General features: G+C 40.6%; 1 protein-coding gene across 1 annotated transcript; it reads right to left on the bottom strand.

The window, feature by feature from the left end:
- Positions 1-14,226: 14,226 nt before the first annotated feature.
- Positions 14,227-19,393, bottom strand: LOC131577653 (nuclear receptor subfamily 0 group B member 2-like). Its single transcript, XM_058835694.1, has 2 exons — positions 18,820-19,393; positions 14,227-14,501 (listed from the first exon to the last, which is right to left on the bottom strand). The coding sequence occupies exons 1-2, from the start codon at positions 19,391-19,393 to the stop codon at positions 14,227-14,229; spliced, it is 849 nt and encodes a 282-aa protein (XP_058691677.1).
- Positions 19,394-23,709: the final 4,316 nt, after the last annotated feature.

Raw genomic sequence — 23,709 nt, 5'->3', positions numbered from 1 at the left:
ATGGTTTCAAGTCTACTATTGTATTTCAAAATCTCACAACATTTTTACATAGCTGGCAGCTGAACCTTAAAATAGTCACATTTCCTAGTAGGTGTTACTTTATTTAAATTGCATTTCTGCAGATGATGAAGCATCCAGGCGATTTCTGTTGCATTCCTTCAAGCATAGTTGTTTCCTTGTCACTTCTGTCTGATGTGTTACAGTGTTGCTGCAAGTTTTCCTCCCTGCTCTGTGGTTCATGGAAGGAATTTTGTTGCATGTTTCCACCCCAACAGTTGATTAGTTGTTTCACCCCCTCTTCTAGGAGCTGCTGGTAAGCACTCCTGTCACACTAATCCTAGGGCTTGGCACTACAGCTGTTTTCGTGCTTTGTTTGCTGTCTTCTGTCTCCCTTCTGCCCTAATTATTGTCTGCTTTGTCCTTCTTTTCTTGTACTGATAGTTTGGAGCTGTTTTCTCCCATCCCTCCTTCCTCAGACAAATGGGGGTTTTTGCTGATTAGGGACAGTCATTTCTTTCTTGTATTTGTGAAAAGGAGAAGTTACAGCATTTGGCCTGACTGGTTTTATTATCAGTCCTGTACAGATTAAATGTGGGAACAGAAAGGGTTTTCTTGCCCCTGAGAATGAGTAAGACAAACTGAACAAGACCAGAGCAGTAATGGTTTTGATGAACAGGACTTAGAAATAAGTGGTTTCATCTTAGGTAACGTAAATGCCAGAAACCCATCTTCAGTTTAGCAGAGAAATTATTATTTTACACTTTGATAAAAAGCAGGTCAGGGCAATCTATCTGGAACCAGACAAGTTGTAGTCTGCCAGAGAACAGGAAAAAAAAGGAAAAGATGCTTTAATGGTGTAGTTTTGCCCTCATTTTCATGTAAGGTCAGAAATCATCCAGTTACTTCTGCCGTATGACCCACCTCTGTGGTAAGACAGTGCTTCCCACTCAGTCTAGAATAGTAACTGTGGGTTTCAACGCCAATTGCTTTTTAGACTTTTAAACACTGCACACTTAAGTTGAAGACAGTCCTATTTTAAATTACATGAGTAATTCATAACATTGAGTGAATCAAGGCTAGAACCTGCGGTGTCTATCCATAGAGACATTATTCAGCTTTCTTTATATGACATTTCAGTGTTTCATAATTACAGGATGAGAATCCCACTTCTCTGTTTAATTCAATCAGTTTTAATTGCCTTGAAACCGCAGAGCATATTTAACTCTATTTTTACTGACTTAATCTAGAAATATCTGTACAGGGAAATGATATCTAATAGTTGACAGCTCATAATTTTAATGCCAAAAAAAGTCATAATGAAATCCAATTTGTGCAAGGAATGGGGATCACAATTTTATCCTGGGGATAGTTAAATATAGGAACAATCTACCTGAGCACATGCTGGATTCTCATCACTTCTACTCTTCAAATCATAACTAGATTTTTTTTGTAGAAAATGTACTGCAGATCAAACAAAAATTACTATCTTGATAGCAAAACTACTGGGTGAAGACATACTAAAATAATCTTCTTTAACCTTGCAGTGGTAAAATACCTGTTGTTGTTGAGTAATAAGGGAGAATTTGACTGGTCAAGAAAGTATGCCAAAAATCCTTTAATCAGATTCAGAAACAAGTAGAGTGATGATTCTTCAGGTATATTGAATATATTTGTGTGTATGTATATATGTGTATATATATACATGGAGCTGACATTATAAGCAGTGTTAAAAAGATAAATATACAGAGATGGCTTTAAGTAATGGTCATATGATTTCAAGAAGTCACATTTGGACCCCATGAGTTCCCAACAGGTTTCCACAGTGTTCTGTCTGCTGCTGGCAGGTGCTGCTCTAGAGATAGTCGCATACCAAGCAACACATTCAAGAGGTTTAAATAAGTGTTTGAGGCAATGCTCACCTTGCCACAGACTGGCCTGTAGCTGCTGATCAGAGTGGGAGCTGTGATCAGTTACAAAAGTAATAAATCTCTTCCCAGAATGTTAATAGTAATTTTAGAAGTTAAACATACTGAATGTATGTACTAGCCAATTAACAAGTCCTACTGTGGCAATATAATTGTAAAATATGCCATACTTTTACATGTGGAGACATCAATTTCTGTGCATCACTTGGCCATTTGTTGAACTAGTATCACTAGCCGGAGAAGCAGTATTGCACACGTCAGTGCAGTATGCAGCCCCATGCTTCACTGCTGTCAAGCACAAGAAGATTGAAGAGAACTATATTCAGAGTGTGAATAATCAAAGCTACACAAAATTAGATCATACTTTAGGGATACCTGTGCTACTAATTTGGTAAGAGCCAAATCCCATACTCAGCTGTCTGTTTGTTTAAATTTATTCCATACTGGAAGGAATTTTTTCTTCTGTATATACGTCTTCCTTTGAGCTTGACCAGCAGTTACAGAATGATCAAGTATTTTTCTTCTGGACTAGGTTTCAGGCATTGGTTCACATTCAGATTCTAATGCTGCTTTCAGTGTGGCACTGCTGTCTGCACCACTGCAATCACCCACTTGCAGCTGTCTTTAAATAAAGTAGCTGGTTGTATTTATTACTGTTCCTCTTTATTCAATCAATTTTCTTCATTCCAGCAAAAAATATCTAGGTGCATTTTTTATAGAGTGTATTAGTTTATAGAGTGCATTTTAATATAGAGTGTATCTTTCCGTATTCTCTTTTGACTAAAGATTTTCATCACCACAGAGTACCTGAAAATTCTGTGGGTCACCACCAGGGGAAGGAATGCTTAACACTCGTGCAATTTGTATGGGTCTGGGAAATCTAGAATGCATTAAGCATTTCTATGTGCCAATCAGAAAAGACAACTAGGTTGTGGCTATGTTGTACATTAAAGCTTTCTGACTTTTATATAAAAGATTGTTTCAAATACATACACGACAAGCTTCTGCCTAAGTTTAATTTAGATGAAAAGGATATCCTTAAACGGGTTCTCAGTGGCACCCATAGGCAGCACAGGTATTGAATGTAGAAATAAAGCTTCACTGAAACACAGGATTTAGATTAATTTAGGCAGACTGGATCTCACTGAAAGCCAGAAATAATAATTCACATTTTTATCCCAATTTTTCATCTTTTTCTATATTTCAATAAATATATCAAAGTCTATTAGAAATGGCATAAAATGAGAATTGGCTTGCTGGTTTGTAATTTATCATGTATACCATTAGGTGGCAGGGAACAATAAAGATTTACTTGATGAAATGCATATGTTGAAATACAGATCTATCAGATTGTTCTCTCCACCCTTTTTGAATCAGATTTCCTACTGTGAACTGTCAAGAGCTTTGTTTAGCTAATTATTAAATGACTTACCAACAGGGCTCACTGCTTTCATCAAAACTGCTTCAGATTTCATTTTTGTGCAATCCTTTTGTGAAATAAGGAAAAAAAAACAACACAAAAAAAACAAGGCATACTCATCCCAGTGGGAGTTCCTTAAAAATTAGACATCAGCACTGTTGTGTATCTACTTCTAACCTCTGCATCTGGTCAGGCTAAATCTGAGTGCTGGAAGTAGCCCTTATGCCAATCTAATTCAGTTAGCATTGGTGGGCAGCAAGAAAGTTTATAATTCTTTGGAGAGCCTTGGTTGTAAGGGCTATGCTTTTGTCTGTGTCCGGCTATAAATTTACATGGCATAGATACAAAAGGATTGAACTGACAAGGCTTAGACACCCAGGCTGACAGATAGATGGCTGAAAGTAAAAAGATAGGAAATTTATACTGTTAGAAACTTTTATGTCTCTAAATCTAGCTGGATGCTGATTTTAGATTTGCAATGGATGTCACTGGTGAGAGGGTAGGTGGCAGGAATCACAGGGCAAGACTTGTCTGCTTGATAATGCACTCAATGATTGATGTATGGGAAGTTAATTGCACTACTAGTGACTCTGTAACTGATAAGGAAATCTATGCTCAGCATTTCCCAGAGATATGAAATTAAATCCCTTGCAAAAGTAGCACCTAAAAAATTCATTCTTGTTCCCTCAAACTCATCAAATGCTGTTGGTAGGAGCTGTGCCACAGATATTGTCACATGTGCTTAACTGGAAAGACCCAAAGCAGATTTTTCCATATTTTTATGTAATAATCTAGTGCCAAATAACAAGTCCAGAATATACTATACAGCTGCAGTTTGCCATTCCCATTTGATAAGCTAACACCTGAAAGGAATAGAAGCACAAGAGAGATATTTTGATTTGTTATTGATTAGTCTGATAGGCATAGAAATTCAGCTCAATGCACTTTTAACATGGTAGTGACAGTTAAGTGAGTGACAGCAAAAAAAACAGAAATCCATGATTCACAGAAAAATGTGTGGTAGCAAGCAACTCAGAGACCTCTTAACAGTGTGTCTCTTTTGCGTGCAATTACCTCTAGAAGCAAGGAGTCATTTATTCCTCCTGTTCAGCCCCAGCATTGCCTGAGAACAGTGACAGTAACTACACAAGCTATAACCTCACTATTTGTGAAGTCTACATGTCTGCTTGAGTTAGAATTCAATAATTTTAATCTTAGTCCCTGAGTTTTAGTAATTGTGCCATATCCACACAGTTCAGACAGCGGCAATCTTGTGGGAAACTCTCTATCTGAAACAGGAATCTTCAGTAGTTAAAATGCCAAACCAAATAATAATGATGGTAACACAAGATGACTTAAGCAACAGATTCTATTAACTTGGATTGCAGAAAATCAGATTCCTTCCAAATATAAATACTCAATGCCTGTGCACATCACAGTCCCATGGCCACCATGGCTTCAGCATAAAAGATGGGTCATATTCAACAGAAATTTCTTTCCTTCACAAATAATAGCTACAGATTTCAGAAAGCTGCCTAGCAGGACTGAGTCTAATTTAAGATGCTATCAGCCTTAGCATCTGAGAGCAGTATTGGTACTATTGATTGTATTGATCAGTCTAGCAGTCAATCTATAGATCACCCTACACTGTTTCTATCTTCTAACTGTGTAGGTCACGGACCTCGCCGGAAAGATGCAACATTGCCCTGGAGATCATGGGAGAGGAGCTGCAGTGTGTTAGGAGACTGAGCTTGGACCCTTGTGAAATCAAACAAGCAATATTTTTTCTGGTACACTGTGTGTTGTTCAACAATTAAAAACTTTTGTCTTTGAGAGACTGATGAAAAACAGGAGTCACTAAGCAAGTGTGTTTCTCAGAGGGAATTGTGTTCAGTGGGGCTGTGCAGGCTCTCCAAAGGACAGGCTGCTGGCAACAGGTGAGTGCCATGCAATGCAATCTGCAATGAAAGCTGTGTGCACATTGCAGTTTGCCCCTGGAGTCTGCAGCACACTGTGAGCACTGGGGTGGATTGCACATAAACTGGTCTGTTTGCACATCCTCATGCTGCTGCTGGGCTTTCACTAGCACAGAGCCTAACAGGACATGGGTTAATGCCAGGATTTGGTCTGGGGCAGTGGTGGTTTACTTACCTTTTTGGAAAGGGGAGGAACAATCAAGCTGATCACTTACTGTGCCTTATGTTTTTAAAACCACAGATAAGTATTTGGATCTCCACAAAGGAAAGGTGTTTCCAGTCTGCATAATTCAAATGTGGGTTACCATATGCCTGAAGCTGGGAAACATATATATGTTATATATATAAGTAGATATATATGTATAGCTGTTTTCCTTATGTTGTTCTTTACAGTTCTATCAGAAATGTCAAGAGTTGTTTGCACAGCTGAGCCAAAATCTTGAATATTTCCTATTGTACCTTTTGTCCTTTCATTGTTGTACAGTCAGATGTGAAAATCTGCCCAAGAAGAGGATAAATACTTTCTGAGATATTGTCATATTTTGAGAATGTAAGGACCTAAACAAGCAGTCTTCCTGGATTCTCCTTAGAATTTACAGTTGTTTGCAAGAGTGGGTATAACCACTCTTTTTTGATTTCTCCTGTGTCCAAGATGGACAAGGTTCAGCCCCCTTTGCATCTCCCATCTACTTTCTGAGGTGGATACAATAAAAAAAAGAACTTGAAAAATCATCTGCCCCAACCCCCCTCTCCGCCCTCAAAAAAAAAAAACAAAAAACAACTATTTGTGTTCTGTATCTTCTCCTTTTTAGAGAAAGCACCAAACAGTTTGGTTTCGTTTTTCTTAAACTGCCTATATAATAAACTGTAGATGTGTACTTTCCAGTGCTTTCTTTTGAGAAGCCCTCAGTAAACTAAAACATATTTCAGAATTCAGAACCATTGGTCCAAACTAGCTCAGATTAATGAATGAAAACAATTTCCTTTGAAAGAGTGATATCTTTCAAAGGAAGGACAGTAGAAGCAAGTTAGCTAGAGAAGTCAAAATATTCTGGAGGTCAGCAGAACAAAATGTATTTCCTAGGTATATGATGACTTTGTGAACAGTTATGCTATCTAACATCTTTCTCTGTCTTCCTGATAGGCTTCTCGCATCACCCAGAAATGAGATTAGTGGAAAGAAAGAAGTATGCGTTTCTAGTACTTTCCTTAGCATACTGAAAAGACAATAGCAAGAAGTAGGATGAGATTGAAAACAGGAGTGGTTTTGCTCAGGTCTGAAGATACTGGGAAGATTTACATTGCAGTAGAAGAATGCCTAGGGTTGTTTTCCTTCAAATGTGCCAGGAGGTGGTACAAGACCTACTGGTAGTTTCATATGTATTGTCAAAACTACTGCCTACGACTGCACACATTCAGCTTCTTGTGAAAGACTGTTACAGGCAAGACCAAAGGAAAAATTACTCTTGCAAGCAATGCTTTACCTACCCAAAACAAACAACAGCAAGGGTGGCTTGTGTAGCAATTTGTAGGAGGAGATCTGAGAATCTTCATCCTTTCTTTAAGGCTGGGATCTAGGAAACTAACCTGAAGGGTAAGAGAGCAAGAAGGATGCAGTTGCAAAATTAAAACAAAAAAAGACTAACTGATAGAGAAGAAGAAATTGAGAAATTAAATTGCAGTAATGGAAAGGGATATGAAAAATCAGGCAGATGATAGAATGGCAGAAGAGAAAATTAGGGAAGACAGTTGCAACAGATGAGAGGGAGATATGGTTGAGATAGCTAAGAGGTGGTGTCTCAGATAGGACAATGAAGCCTTATGTGATACTGACATAGAACAGGAAACAAAATGACCTCCAGGTGAAGGAGAGAACAAATGGAAGCAAAACTCAGATTCACCTCTGTATCAAGGAGATTCATCAAGGAGGTCAAGTGAGCATAATGTTAGCTCATCAGTCAAAAACAAGAGAGTTAGATGTGGACCAGAAGTTGCAACGTATCAGAGTAGGGATGGCAGGTGGAGCTGCCAGAGGCAGATGGATAGGGCACACCACTGTTGTCTACAAACATCTTGGATATCCAACACTTGGAGTGAGAAAAGCAATTTGAATCGATACTGGTAGTAGAAAGAATGTGCATATAATAAAATGTTACTAATCTAGAATTAGAATTAGAAAGTTCTGGAATTAGAAAGTTCCTAACCATCAAATCAGGAAGCTTCATCCCATTATGTGCTGTCCTATTAGGAACAGGGTAGGCAAACACATCCTAGATTATCTTAAGGTGGAGCTTGATAAGTTTGGGGATGCAATCATATTCACAATTGATATCCATGATGAATGAGACCAGATTGGATGTTGTAGGAGGACTTTCCTAGTCCCTGCCCTAATCTTATTTTCCTAATAATGATGCTGTTGACTCATATGTATTGACCAGGACAGGTGCAGACAGACACACATTTGCCTCACTCTCTTTCCAAGCCAACTGGATGCCACCCACTTCTGGAATCTGTGTAGCTGGAGTGGCCCAGGGCTGTACCCAAGTTGTTAAATCTGTGCAAATACATTACTTTCAGATCTCAACTGGCTTGCTTTCGCCTAACTTGGAGTGTGGGCGACAGAGTCCACACCTATCCATACACCCTCAGAAGGCTGTGCAGAGCTCACATGTTTGGTGCCTCAGAGGAGTGTGAAAACTACATAGATTAGGGATGCAGGGACTATACAGGGTGATGTAGCAGGGCTGAGGGGACTCAAGATCCCAGAAGAGGTATAGTAGCAACATCTGCCAGTACAGAGTGCCACAGCAGCATGGTCAGGAGCCACATGCTTCTGTGTGACAATAGCTTACAGACGTCTGATACACCACCAGTGTGTACCATGTCACCAGGAATGACAACTTGCTCTTAAATCTTTGGTTGCCCTCCCAGTTGTGTTGAGCTCCTAGGCAATGCTGCACAGCGGAGATGGTGCCCTGTTCCTCCTGGTTAGAGTATCCCTTCCTTGTCTGTCATCATACTTTGTATCTTGCTCCCAGGAACCACATTGCTCCTCAACAAATGTGCAAGCCCCTGCTCATGCTGCAGTGGCCGCAGCCATCTACTGCATCAAGTTACATTCCAAGGCACCAACTGATATCTGTGTATTTGGAAGCAAACATTTGTCTGTTGCAGGTGTATGGCAGATTATTTTTTATTGCTAATAAGATCTCGGTAAGGAAAGATCATTGGACACTTCACTGTGTCATCATCTGCACAAACAAGACCTTTGTTTTTCACACTAGATTTCCATTTTTCCCTCCAAGTAAAAATCTATGGTTATGAGTGTGTGTGGGTTGCACTGCTTCCGCTGTGACTGGAATGGGACCATTCCCACGCTACTTGAAGCTTTGCATTCTTGGCTCCTGAGATTACTTGCAGATAGCTGTGGCCATGTCTTCCTTTGATGAAGGTGTTCTTATCTTAGGTGGGATGTGGAGTGCTTCATCTTGCAACATTTCTGCTCCCTCCCCAGGCAGAGAAAGAGAGAGAGAACACAGGAAGAATGACAACTCGTACTTTCAAAATCACAACCTCATAAGGACAACAGTTGATAACAAGCCCAAGCAAAACCAAACTACTGACTCACCCTCCTCTCTCCTAGCCTACTGAGAAAGATTGAGGATTTCTGCACAAATAGTAACACTGGCTTCAATTAGACCCTTTTTTTGTCATTAAAGGAATTGATGGTTTTTTTAGACTATGCATTTATTGTAGAAACTTGTCTCCATTTTTTCCCCTGAGCCAGACTGCTTTTATCAGCAGACCTGTGATAGAAAAGGGGCATATATTTCCTTGTGTGCTTCTATCAATATGAGGTTAAGAACTGCACATTTCACATACCCATACCCTACAATATTTCCCTGCCTGCAAATAAAATTATGTCTGAGATTATGACTTGCAAGTGCTTTCTAGTGAAAGTGAAATTTTAGGTTTTGAATGAAATGCCTTTGTTTCTACAAAAGAGGTAAGAAAGGCATTCCACAGGAAAAGCAACCAAAAAAAAACCAGCCAAACAAAAACAAACTTCATAGAAATATTAATATAGATAGTATAGATAGGACATAGATTTATAAATGTGATGTCCTGTGTGTACCTTCTTAGTCATTTGTGGGCAGGTGAATAACATCATAGAATCATCTTTGCTTCCAAGCCTATATCAGGTTTTTTGTTATTAGAAATACGTGTTTAGCTGAAAGCATAAGTCCAAAACCTACTGTTCAATGGTCAGGACTGCAAATCCAAGCATGCTTCTGACACTAATTAGGAGACACTAAAGTTAATATTGCAGGTGAAAAGCAGAGTCAGACCACTTCTGTAGAGGTAGGATTAATCTCATTTTTACCATGTTAAAGTTAAGCAGTGAATCTCAAATGGTCAGGTGGGCTCTTTAGCTGTACCAATAGGCAGAAGTAAAGCACTTCATGGTGTGATTCATCCAAGACTAAGGCAGGTGTCTGAGAGAAGGGAAACACATCTCCCTCAGAGCATGTCCCTCTCCATGCTCTAGAGAGAATGCAAGTGACTCTCTTGCAACATGGATCCCACCACTGGAAATGTCATTTTACTTTTGCTACTGGATCACTGCCTTACTTGGTGCTTACTAAAGCTTGATCTTCAGTATCTTCTCTATTTATTCTTTCCCTGTAGTGTGTAGGTGTCGCCATTATTTTTCTGTGTGCTGCTCAATTTAGCATAGAACACTGAATTTATTAATTTTCAGTGGGATTCCCTCATGTTCTCAAGTACAGTATTTACTAGCTCTTTACAAAAACTGATTAAAATCTTCAAAGATGTGTCAAAAAAGGAAGACATTATTATTATGTTATTATATACCGCTTCTTTTTACAAAGGAAAAACGAAAACACCTAGATTAGTCAATGAAAGCTTCCTGGACTTCAGGTGTGCACAGACTGATTTTTCAGTGCTTACAGCACTACACATCATTCTAGATGTGTGAGACACAGCCTATTGTGACCTGGATTGCAACTGTGAGAGCTTTCTCACTTCTGCAAACCATTTTTTTTCCAGGTCTTGTGTTTGCCACTGTGAAAAACTATAACCTTTTACTCCAGTTAACACTGTTAGTGGCAGCTTTTTTCTGGGACAATACCACTCTGGAATAATATCACTCAATTGACGTAGCTGGCCTACACTCCGTAAGGTGTCATTCAACCAATTTCACTGTAAGAGCATTGTTTCTGGCACTGCAAATCCACTTTTGTTCAGGTTCTGCAATGATGGCGTTGCAACAAAAGCAGCTGAGCCTTAGCCGACAGCAGCTTCCTCCGTTGCACAGCCGTAATAAATTCCCACAGCACACTCAGGCCACTCTTTGCCCCAAGTAAGGCAGGGAGTCCTGAGGGGAAGCCACAGGAGTTTGTAATCAGGTCATTAAAAAAGCTTATGATCATATTAAGAAGGAGGCTGGAGTAACATTTCACAAGCAATTTGAACTTACTTTTTCATTCTTGATATTTCAAATGTGGGTTACTTCTAACAATTTAAAAATATTGTCATACACTATTTTGAACAAGTCAGCAATTTGAGAGGTGTCCCTGAGCGAAAGCTCTGCCTGGGTCATCAGCAGCAGTAGGTGCTTTATCTGGCACATTTCCAGCAGCTAAGCTCACACTCTAGGTGGTGGCAATACTGTCGTCTCCTGGGCACTAGAGGGGGATGGATACACATGCTTTGTTGGTGGATTTCACAGCTGGAGAAACAGTGCTTCTGTTTTCAACCCCAGACACTAAAGAAACTGGTGACAAACCTTTCTTCATTGCTTCTCTCTCCCTGTCTCTCCCTCTTTCTCTCTCTTTTTCCTTTTTTTACTGGAGTGGGGATTTTCTGTTTTCACCCTGTTGCCTTCTGTTCATTTCTGTCTCTGCTTCTTCACTCCAATGCAGTATTTCCATTGACTTCTAAAGGCTGTCTGGTGCTGTGCAGGGAGAGCTCCTAGCTTTACTCCTAACCTCTGCTTACAATCCCTCACCTCTCCTGTTCCTGCCAGTTTCTTGTACCTGTACAGCCTCCAACTTCATGTGACGCTTAAATACAGTAAATACAGGTTCTTACTCTGTCCTCAGCAAGACAGTGGTATCTCAGCCCCTTTGAACAGGATACTGAGATAGATCTGTTGATCTTCTGAAAAAGCTTGTATTCAAAGTACTCAAATACTCATCCATGAGTATCAGATCTTGTGGGAGTTCCATTTGAAGCCTAATGGTAGAAGGTGAAGTCATCTTGAAAACCCAAGACATTGACCACAGTCTTCCCTGTGGAGCACTAGGCACTCTTTTCAGACATGGTTACACAGACTCACACCAGGCTAACAGAATCATCAGCAACTACAGCATTGTCTTCCAGGTGAGCCGAGCCATGGGAACTTGTCATCGTGCTTTCCAATTCAAGGAGAGCTGAGTTGAAGCTGTTGTACATCATGTAGATAAGGTCAAAGACCTTTAACAGATTTTGATAATAAAGCTGTGAGTAGAGACTGTCTGGTGTCCTCTCATTAGCCTGAAATTCAGGCTACAGAACCATGAACCGTGTCCTGGGTTCAGGTTGCTGGTGAGTCATTAAGCAGACCTTTGTGTTATGAAGGTAAGCTGGATTCTACATAGAAATGAGCTCTATTAATAAGCTGCTTCTGTCTCTCTCTTCTCCTTTTTTTTGTTCAGCCTTTTTGCTCCTCTCTCTAAGCCGCCATGAGTGTTTTCCGTTATACATATTTTCTGTACATTTTACCTTCTTCTAAAATTCCTCCCTCTTCCCACTGGGCTGAGGGTATTCCTTCCCCTCTCTACACTCTTCAAGCCAGCAGTGGGAGCACCGATGTGAGGGCATAGCCCTTCTTCCCTTTTCCATTGCAGAAGCTGCTGTATATGCAAGGCCAGATGAGCCCTGCTCCTTCTACCCTGGCCTGTGGCTGTGCAAGTGGAGCATCTGTAGTAGAGGTAGAAGCTTATAGGACTTGGGAGGTGTTTGAACTTGTATGTCTGCTACCAAACGATATTGTAGATATCAAATGTTAAAATTCCAGTTTTGGATGTATTCTGCTTGCTTAAATCTTAAGAAGCACAGACCAGAACTAATGTTTTCATTCAGCATCACAAACAACTAACCATGGAATATCCTGTTACCCTGCACTAACAGATCTCTGGCAGTACTACTGAAGTATTTTAACAAAAGAAAAGCTACTGAAAACTTCTACTCTGAGGGATTTCCATGGAAAATATTAGTCCAAAAATCTGCAGTTCTGAAAAGTTTAGTTAGCTTAGGGACACAGGAACATGAGTTGTGTTTGCTGTGGAGGTTGTTACTTCCATGATCACTACTAGCCAGGGGCTTAGTTGGTTTGTCTTGTTTGGGGTTTACTTCTTCCCCTTTATTTTTGTAATTTACTCCTCAATTAACAACATGGGAGAAAAATGTGTGTTCTTTTGTCAAAACTGATAAGTACTAAAATCTTATGATAATTTAAACTTCTTTTTTCCTTAGTTGTTTGACTTCTAGAAGTCCTTTCAACCTTCATCTCCTCTGATGTGCATTTTTACATATACATTATACATGTGTACATACGTATATATTTACAAGTTCTCTTTCCTTTGACTTTAGCTTAATATTCTAAGGAATTCTAAGCTATCATACTCTTTGTTGTGCTGTCTGTCTACCTGTCTATCAGCTCTCATTTGGTGAATTTGAGCCCACTTGCCAAGCAAAACTAGGCTGGATCCACTACTGAAAAAACCCAGAAATTCCTTTGAGTTTCATGGAAACCATTGGGAGAGGAATGGGACAGGAATTGGATACAAATAGCTTCCCCTGTTGCAGCTAAACTATAAGCTCAATGTTTTTTTCATCCTGACAGATGGGCAGTCAGCACACACATCGCTTGGCACCCACCCCAACACGTGCTACCTCTTCTCCAGCCAGAGGGGTAGGAGACAGAGATATTTTTGGGCCATGCCATAGTGCATTTGGAGGTGGAGACGTGGAACTCTTGCAGTGAGAGATGTAGGAACAGATTGTACACATCTGCAGGAAACCGTATTTTAGCATTTCTGCTGTCCAAGGAATATCTGACATCTATTTGGAAGGAAGTGAGGGTAATTATAGAAGGGTACAGGCAGGGCTAAAGGGAAAAGGTCTTAAATGTGTAGGAAACTGGGCTACATTAGTTCTGCCGCTTATGGCATGACACAGTAACTTTCAGCCTTTGTTATTCCCATTCTGGAAACAATCCTGAACAGCTTTTGTCCAGTCAACAAATTTTTGATTCATGTTGTTTAGTTCCTTAGTTAGGGAAGGACTTTGTATATAATGGGAGAGGGATTTAATGCCCACAGTTTGCTGCAAGACTTAGAAAAGAACCTATAAGAAAGCATTTACTAAGGGGGAGTTCCATCCAGCAATTACAGCCAAGGACTAGAGTTCTCAGTGGAACAGAAAAAGGATTGAGATTAGGGACTGTAAAGGAAAAGGAAGGATTTGTACTGATTTTACCATTGACCAGCCTTTTATGTATCTATCTTCAACTGAATAAAATTTACCATTGCCCTTGTTTCTTAAAGCCAAAAGCATATAGTATAAACAGCTGTAAAAATGCTCATTAGAAATAATATAATTGAACCTAGCACAACTGGAACGTGTGCTCCTAGACACTCTTTAAATACTTAGACTAAGGGATTTTTAAAGGACACGGTATCATGAAATGCTTGATTTTCTCTGCTTTTTATTCTAAAATGTTACAAAATAACTTCATTGTTGAAGCATATATGGCTTACAAATATGCATCAATGATTTGTTTGAAATGTGTTTATTTAGGTCATAATATTCTCTGACCTCTTCAAAATGAAATATTTTATCACTCAGATGTCATTTGTTTTCCAAGCCCGTCTGGTTTGATATATAGGGTTTCTATAAGTAGTACATTTAGGGTGGCCTCTCCTAGGATGGGCCTGAAGAAGAGCTCTTCAATAGCACCTGCATCAATGTCTCGAAGGGACATGATTAGCTGAAGAATCGAAGAAAACCTGCCGAGGCTTCCATGGAACATTGTTGAGATAAACTCCATCAGGGCTTTCTGAGCTTCCTGCTGCAGTGATTGTACATAAGGGAGCCATCTCAGGACACAACATTCTGTCAAAACAAGAAGTAAAATAACAAATCCTGAGTAAACACTTCTGTTCTGTGCCCTTTGTAATGATGGGTGTCTGGATTTCTAGCTTATAGCACTACTTTCTCTATAGAAAAAAAAATAAACACTTTCTACATATTTTTGGCAAAAGAAGATATGCTTAGCTCAATAATTGGAATGAGCATTGAGCAGCACTGTAAGCACATTGGAATCTAGCCCAATACTTTAAAATCCAGCTTTGAAATGGTAACAGCAGGTAATTTTGGCTCAGTATTGATGAAGTTTTCTAGTGTTGTCTACCCACTAAATGATACTGAGATGGTGGTCTGGGCCAGTGGAAATATTCCAGCTCTATCAACATCAGGAGATGGAGATGATGGTTTGGAGCAGTGAGCAGCCTCGCAGTTTGAAGATGTAGGTTTCCAGTATAGCCCCATCTCCATTCTATTGTTACCCTGCTTACTAGACTAAGCTGAGGCACTGTGGTTCACCATATTATCTAGGTATTTTCATTTCAGTCTGAAAAGAGCAAGAGGAGTGCCTCAGCAAGAGGAGTGCCTGAAGAAGGAGAGGTCTTTGACCTATGGAATCATGATCAAACCTCAATCACATGCCTCCCATAGCATGTGACTGCTGGCTCACTGAGGGCATTTGTGGGTGCCAGAACTAGGCACTAAGGACCCAGCGCTGTGTTCATCCTTTGCCCCTGGAGAGATTGCCTTGCCATGTAGCTCTCAGCAACCTGTTGCCTCCTGCCCTCACTCTTGCAGTCTGGACAGAGGGTAGAACATGCTCTTTGGCATATTTTACAGTGACTGACTCCATACCTCCCTGGAATAGAGTCTGAATAGCTCACACCAGGCGTGTTTCACACAGGATCATTCATTTCAGTGTAGGAAGTTCAGCATTCTTGCCCTGTACCAGAGCAAAACCAACCTGGTTGGGTTTCCTTTAGTCTGTATCTGGCTAACTGTTGTCAGACTTCAGCAGCTCTCTTCTTCCTAGACATCACTGCCAGAGGAGAAGAAGCTTCAGCCAAACCTGCAATCAGGCTAGCCAGAAATTAAAAGTTTGGAAAAGTCATCATCTCCTCCAGGATTACCAGCTGCAAGCTGTGAGGATGGTTCCAAATGTTAGATTTTTCATGGAAAAGAAATTGTCAGGATTCTGTGGATTCAGGATGAAGTTGCGATAGTTTATATCTCTTAAAATATGCTTAATTTTCCCATTTGGTCTTCTTTTCTATGTAACCAAACACTGGTTTTAATTTACATGTAATGAGACACTTCTTATTCTGAGATCTGTTCTAATAATAATCAGTCAAACACATGTTTCCAGCTGAACTGTAAACCTCTTAAGAGTATCTTTCTTTTTAACAGAAGCCCTGTCACAGTCTTGATGGAGTTTTTGAATATATATCTGGGTACATAAATATGTATAGTACTGATATAATAACAGCACTGTTTTTCACTGGTCCTATCTCTTCACTGTGCATTCCCAATTGCTCTTCAGACAACTGTCAAAAACACCAAAATGTTTTCACCATGCCTAGTGCTGTTCCTGTGTGGCAGAACAGTCCTACCTGCTCCTTCCTTTGACTTGTTGCCTGGGTCCAAGTAGAAAAGGTCTTGCAGCTGGACCATTCACCCACAGGTACTGAGACAGCTCCAAAGCCACCCAGCCAAAGCTCCCCTGGGAAGAGTGGGGAATGCCAGTACGTTCTGGAGAGTCTGGATTCTGTTGATGAAGGTGCCGGTTTCCCCTGAGGGGCTGGTGCACAATTTCTCGTTTGCAGGTTCTTGCTGGCCCAGATGTGGTCAATCAGTAATGCAGCCAGAGCTTCCCACACAGAGGTGCTGCACAGATTCTGTTGCTATTTCCAGCTCTAGCGCCCTCAGCATAAGGAGGACACGGACCTGCTGGAATGACTCCAGAGAAGGGCCCTGAAGATGATCAGAGGGCTGGAGCACCTCTCCTATGAACACAGGCTGTGGGAGTTGGGATTGTCCAGCCTGGAGAGGAAAATGGTTTGGAAAGACCTTAGAGCAGCCTTCTGCTACCTAAAGGGCTTCACAAGAAAGCTGGACTGGGACTTTTTACAAGGGCCTGTAATGATTGGAGAAGGGGGAATGGCCTTGGACTGAAAGAAGGTAAGTAGGCTTAGGTCAGATGTGTAGGCAAAAATCCTTTACTGTGAGAGTGGTAAGGTGTTGGAACACCTTGCCCAGAGATGTTGTGAATGCCCCAGAAGCTAGCCAGAAGGCCAGGCTGCATGGAACCTGGTCTAGGTGTCCCTCCCAATGGTGGGGGGATTGGACTAGGTGATCTTTAGGGTCCCTTCCAACCCAAACATTCTATGATTCTAGTAGGAGGACCTACACTCCATCGTGCTGCCTGCCACCCTCTTGCCAGAGGGATTTTTCTAATGATAGTAAGCACAACGTCCATGCCACAAGAGATCATTCAGGGTACAAGCAAACCTTTGCAGAGTTGTCATGCTTCTTATCCAAGTGATGGCTGCTACAGCTGCATGCCTGGATGTCCTGTTGAGCTCCAGCTCAGGACCCAGCTCTGGACCATTCTGGACCTGGCCCTTCCCCATTGTTTTGGTCAGTTTTGGTGGTCCCAACGGAAGTAAAACATTAAGGATGGCAGTGAGGTACTACATAATCCAAAAGTGAGTTAGATTACCATTGTAACTGCTGGTGACTTCCTGAAATCCTTTTAGAACTGTGGCCCACAAAAATAGTAGCATTTTGCCAAATATCAAGCTACGAGTCGAAAAGTTTGAAAGCATCTTGCAAATACATAGAAAACATTTTCTGAGTTTGGTGGAAAGTGTTGAAAAACTATTAAAAGTAATAGTTGTAAAACAAGAACTGTACAGATTTGTTTGCAGCAAAGGGTGGTTTGGGCTGTGTATAAGACCTGAGTACTTGTTTCAGCCCAGAGTTGGATGACAGCTCTGTTTCTTATGAAGGCTTAACTGAATCTAAGCTTAACTGATGCTGTCCAGGCTGTCTTCTGCAGCTTATGGAGAAATACTCCAGAGAATAGGGTCATCCCACCTAACTGCTGAATGTCATTCCTGAAACTGTGGAATGTGTCTGCAGACAGCATCAAGGGCTGCTGGCTCTCTCATACAGCACCTTCGGGAAGCAGCAGCTTCCTGCTTCTGCTACTTTCTCTTTAAGCAAAAATTGCATTTTACTCACAGAGAAAATAAAAATGCCAGCGAGTTAAACTGTGTAAGCTGCTGCAAATGAGGCCTTTCTCCTCTTATCATCCCCCTGGATATAACCAGTGATTCCTTTTATCCTGATTTTATTGTGAAAAAAGGTTGCACTGAAACAAGCTCCTCTGGTTTGATGCTGCGGCATAGACACTCAAGGCAACACCAAGCATCTGGATGACATTACACCTCAAGACTCAAAATTTGAATCCCATTGGAAACAAATACAAAGTCACACAGCCTTTGAGCAGCCTATAAACCATCCACCACGAGAAATATAATAACTGAAGCATTCAAGTATGCTTTTGGTGCAGTCCCAAGTACAGCACACTGCTGACAGTGCAGTCAACACTTTGATTGCTGTGGAAGGAGGCGGGGATCTGAGCCAGAGCAGGCTGGAGTCAGTAAGTCTTTCCATTTGCTTTAGTGTACTTAGAGCTCAGCTGTTAATGACTCATGCACTCCATGGTGCTGACCGAGGCAACCTTCCTTCCTAAGGAGCCTGAACTTGGGATCAGAAGTGAGAGGATGCAACCAGTAGTCTTAGTTTGCTCTGTGACTGCTGTACCAGGCTTTTAATATAAAGACACTAAATTATATAAATGAAGGATATACATACATAAAAGTTGTGTAACTTCAACACAGACTCCTTTTGCTGATGAAAATCAGACAGTTATCTTCTCCACTGTTCATGTTACTGAGGAAGCCTTTGTTAAATTACTTCTGAAACTCACATCATGTGCCCATGTACCATCTCTCCTTTGCTGTGATGTGAGGGTGAGGCTGCTGTATCACCTCAGAACTGGAAGTCAGTTTGAGGTTACACACATAATTCTTTACTAAAAATTTGTCTGATAGAGATTGTTTTGGCTTACAGTGGGTGACATCCTGCACATATCCAAAGAACCAAAATAAACCACATCAGGCAGAAAAACTGTTAAATCATGGAATATAGGGTTTTGAGAACATTTAGTTATATTCATAGAAAAGAGTAAAAACGAACATTTGTCTATACATAAATAAAAATGTCAAATATCTTTCTAGATCATATACACATAAGCATTTGTGTCTTTTCTGGAAGGACTTACCAGAATTAAAAAGAATAATTCCTTTAAGATAGGCATATTCTTTTGCACTTATGTCCAGATCCCAGAATTTCCACAATAAATTCTTCATCTTCTGAACTCCTGCTAAAGATGCTCCTGCTGATGAGCTGCCCAGTTCATTCATAGCTGTTGAAGACTGATTGAGGAGGATTTTTTTCAATAAACTGGTGGCTGGGATCTCTCTCAGGTCAAAATCCACCCCTTCTTGTGCCATGCCCAGGACAAAAAGAGGGGCCCAGTTCCGTTGTATGAGGACAAACTGATCCTCCCAAGGCATGTGATAAAAAGAAGGTAAGTTTCTAATAAAAGTTGAAGTCTTCAACAGCACTTCAGAAGCTCTTCTGCATGTGGCTTCTGGTGTTCTCAGGACAACTCTTCTCCTGTCCAAACAAGGGCAGCCTTTGCTTCTTGTGGAGCAGTGGGGACTGCAATGCTGCTGGTGCCACTTGGTCTCATTTCCATGCTCTTTGTTGAGGATCTGGTACAGGATGCTTTTAGAATGGTGTGTCTCACATTGACATTTCCCAGATTTCTCAGCTGGGATCTTGGTAGCCATGGAGGCAGAGTTCCCTGTGGCAGGAAACAGCATGTCTGCAGCTAAGCATCAGCAGCAAGGGAGGGCATTTCTGCCACACAGGGAGGCATTGTACAGCTATATACACATGGGCAGGTGCTGAAAAGTGATATGACCCTGATCCACAAGGTTACCTTGAACTTTACCTGCACTAGTGTGTTTTGAACGAGGCGTGGCTGCAAGCTGCTGGCGTCCCTGGGCTGCCGTAGCCCCAGGGGAGTGGGTGGCATGGGCAAGTCCCAGGGACAGTCCTGGGGATGGAAATCCTGTGTTTCAGAATTACCTCATGTTTCTGTGAGATTTGAGAGAAACTTCAGAGAAGGCCAGCTGTTGGAGCTCATGACAGTGTTCTTTCTTGCATTTCACAAATGATAATTTCAAACACGGAATGTGAGGGCTTAGAGTCAAAGAATTGATTATGTTGGAAAAGACCCTTCAGATCATCGAGTCCCACCATTTACACAGCACTGCCAAGTCCACCACTAATCCATGTCCTCAAGTTCCACATTTACATGCTTCTAAGTGCCTCCAGGAATGGTGACTCCACCCTGAACAGCCTAGGCATCAGGGCATTGTGTAGAACGACACAAGACATCCAGTATAGTTTCCTCCTTCAGAATATTTCCTCCAGACAGGTTTGTAATTAAATTTTGCTCATAAAAACTGATGAATAAAAAAAGGCAATTCATACTACTGTACATGTGAACTTTTGTAGCAGCTCAAGAGCTGAATGATTGAATTGTCAGGATTCTTCAGTCAACATCAGGGAACACTAAGCAACAGGAATGAAAGGAACTCAGCCTTAATAAGAAGACATTGATACTTCAAACTTTTGTTACTTCACACTCTACTCTCTTGCTTGCTCTTATACAGGGGAAAAGGTACTAAGTTTTTTTTCACCAAGCATGATATTTATGCATTCCTACCATCTGGGATCTTAGCATGTCTTAGCAAAACTGAGCATTTAAAACAACAGCTTGAAGGTCTTCATCTGCCAGATCTCCAAGCCTTTGGTGTGTAAAGGCCCGCCACCCAACCCCCACCAGATGCATAACTGCAAATTTGTGTTTTGCTGCACCAGGTTGTTTTTTTTTTCCATGCTGGGCCAATTTAAAAACTACATTTCTTTACCTCTTCCTGATATATATGTTGCAAAATTTTCCCCTTCTGAAGAGAGGAAAGTGGAGGAAGAGATGACTGCTCAAAAGTTGAGAATATTTGGAGTGTAATGCTGCTGAGGTGCAGCTACTGCTCACTGCTGTGGAGGTCCAAGGCACACACAGCACTGAATACCTGGTGGTATTTGCTTGTCCACCTCTCCATTCATTCAGCAGCTCCCTGTTGCTGTTCATTGACGGGGTATCAAAGAGCTTTGTAAATTAAATGGCACAACAACAGAGAAGTTCCCAGGATGTCCACAGAAAGTCCCATCCTTTTTATTCATGATGTAAAATTTAAGCCGGGCTGAGGTTCAATGGAATGAACTCCAGTTACTGGGCCATTGCCATCAGAGGTTCAGTGTGAATTACCTTGATTGGCTAATGGCTGTACTAGAAAGAGAGACTGAGCTCACTAAAATCATTCTTGCAAAGTTTTTCTAGTGAAAAGAAATTCTGTCTCCTATCTGCTGGTGAGCGTGGTGATGTTTCAGTAATCTAGGCAGCAGAGTTCTGAGCAGCCCAGCTCCTGTGCTCCAAGAGCAACATCTCATGGTTAACCATTTCACTCTCTTAGTTCATGTCATTATTTCACAGCTCCTATTAACTGTGCTTATGAAAATTCTACTTCAGGTTAAATTGGTTCTTTTCCTACTTTTCTTTTCCTTCTGAGGTCTGCATCAGTCATATACAGTCCTGATGTCAGCAACATATGATATTGGATACCATTTCTATTTGTCATCACTTATTTCCTTTGGTTGTGTGTAGATCTAAGAGGCAGGAGCAAATTATATTTCTATCAGAAATTCCTGGTATATATATATATATATATATATATATATATATATATATATATATATATATATAATTACATAGTAACTTGATGAGTGTTTACCAAAAATCAGAGTAAAGGTCACTGAATCAGTATGAGTGCCTAGGATGCATTACGCATTATGATCTTTCCTGAGAAAATGATTACTAAGAATTATGAGTCAACATTGAATTGCAGGTGAAACTGATCCTGGTCATCCTGATTCAAAATTCCCTGAAATGAACTTTCTGCATGAACCAATTTTCTCAAAGGTAGAAGACCAGCAGCCAAATTTAGCTCTATACTCAGAAACTAGGCAACAGTTAAATTTCTTTCTAAATCTTACCTGTAGAATGGTTGCAGCCACATGCACCTGGATATAAAGCATCTAAGTCTTGATGCTAAGGTAGCAATGCTTTGTACTTTCAAATGCTAAGGAAGCACACAATACAAATATGATAAATCCCCATGGATTTTTATCTATTTGAGCTTTCTCTAGCATGCTGGCTTGAGAACAATAAGACACAGTTACATCAGTGTTATTTTTCTGTTTTTCATTTATATACTTTTCCTCCAAATAATTTTGTACCATCAGCAGACATTCATATTCTCAAATTTTGAGGGCACTGCTCTTCAGAATAGTTCACTTGATGCAGTGAGTTGTTTAAAAGAGTATAATAATTTAACTATGGGACAGGAAATCTGACACTGTCCTTATAGTAGAGCGTCCATGTACACATGTTGGACTATACATATGTGCACCATGTATATAGTAACTATGTTATTTCCAAGCACTGATGTGAGCTCTCCTACTTTTCTAAAAGGTGAGATTGGAGGCAGATGCATTTGTGGAGGAGAAGAATCCTCTGCTGTTATTTCATATGGGCTATAAGAAGGAAATGCCTTCCTAGGAAACTGACAGCAGCCTTTCTGGCGTCACAACAGGTTGATATGATTCACATATTCCTTGATTCAGTGACCTCTTATCACTCTGGTCTCACCTGCAAGCATTTAATTGGCCTATAAACATCCACATGACATCAGAACAGGAATCTCTAGGAGATTTATACAACGTGCTTCCTGGGAGAAGTTGGGTGAATTCCACATCACTGGCACTTTTGAGGACAGCTGACATCTCTAACAGCCTTAAGAAAAGGAAACAGTAATAAACCATTATCTTTCTAGAAGGGTTCCGTTTCCTCCATCATTCTGGGGCAATAAAGGCATTAATTTCTCAGCTAGAGAAACCAAGAGCTACCATTCAGACTGCCAGCTTTGGCTAGGCAGATACTGGGAAATACCAGGCCCACATTGAAGCCTGCTCAACTTTTAAACGAGTCCTGAAACAGTGTCTTTAACTTATGAGAATGCCATGGTAAAGTAGGATTTGACACTTATATCTGAAGCAAGTCTACATGAATAACGAATCCAGTTCATTTAAACATGTTTAGCCTACCTTGAAGCTCAAGTGATTGAGGGTAAGCATGTGCTTAAAATACTTTGGTTGGTTATGTCTGATAAAATCAGCATCTTTTGGATGATAGCCATTTGAATAAATTAGCGAATTAATAGAGAGGCAGCTGCCCTGCCATGAAATGTTGTCTATCACTGAAACTAGGCCTGTTTTTAATTTGCCTCTGGTTAGATCTGAGTTAGATAGAAGGCAAGTGTCTCTGAACTTCTGCCCCAAATCTTGATGCAAAACAGGAGTTCTGAGAAGCCCCCTCCCTAAAAACTTATCCAAAGCATCATATTTAACTCATGTCCTCCTGTTCTTTGTTTCAGGAAACCTTGCAGTAGCATTAAAAGATTTAAAGACTTTTTGGCAGGTGCTGCTCACTAGCTGAAGTAGGAATGTTCATCTTCATTTTGAACCAAGGACATTTTGTTAGAGATATTACACTGCCTGACTATGTCTCAGCTGTTGCAAATGTGAAGGCAAACATGTGCCATCTGGAGCTATAACCAAATACGAGACTAAAATATTAACACAGAAGGTAAATAACAGCTCAGCGGTGCTCCTCAGGCAGAAGACAGGACGACACAGGAACATATTTCTTAACTCTTCAGTTTCTTATAAATCTAAAGAAGCAATAGATTTCTTTGCATACATATGCATAAATAAACCCAAAAGGGCTCTTCATGTTGTTTAAGAAAGCAAAGGCACAAAAAAACCAACAAACAAGCAAAAACAAACAAACCCAGCTGGATAAGTAAACTCTTTCCATGATTTTTTTAATAGCTCTAACCTGTCTCTCAGTAACATGGGGTCAGAGCCTTCTTCATCATTTTGCACACAGTAGCAGATGTGCTGCTTCTGGGACATTTCT

The sequence above is a fragment of the Poecile atricapillus genome, chromosome 3 (genome assembly GCF_030490865.1).
Source record: "Poecile atricapillus isolate bPoeAtr1 chromosome 3, bPoeAtr1.hap1, whole genome shotgun sequence".
Classification (NCBI taxonomy): Eukaryota; Metazoa; Chordata; class Aves; order Passeriformes; family Paridae; genus Poecile; species Poecile atricapillus.
The sequence above is the reverse complement of the archived record's forward strand: the minus strand, read 5'-3'. Positions and strand labels throughout refer to the sequence as shown.

Excerpts from the sequence above, each read along its gene's own strand:
- LOC131577653 (XM_058835694.1), bottom strand. The coding sequence starts at position 19,393 with ATGGCTACCAAGATCCCAGCTGAGAAATCTGGGAAATGTCAATGTGAG. Across the intron at positions 14,502-18,819 it reads AATTATTCTTTTTAATTCTG|AATGTTGTGTCCTGAGATGG; the intron begins GTAAGTCCTTCC and ends TTGTTTTGACAG.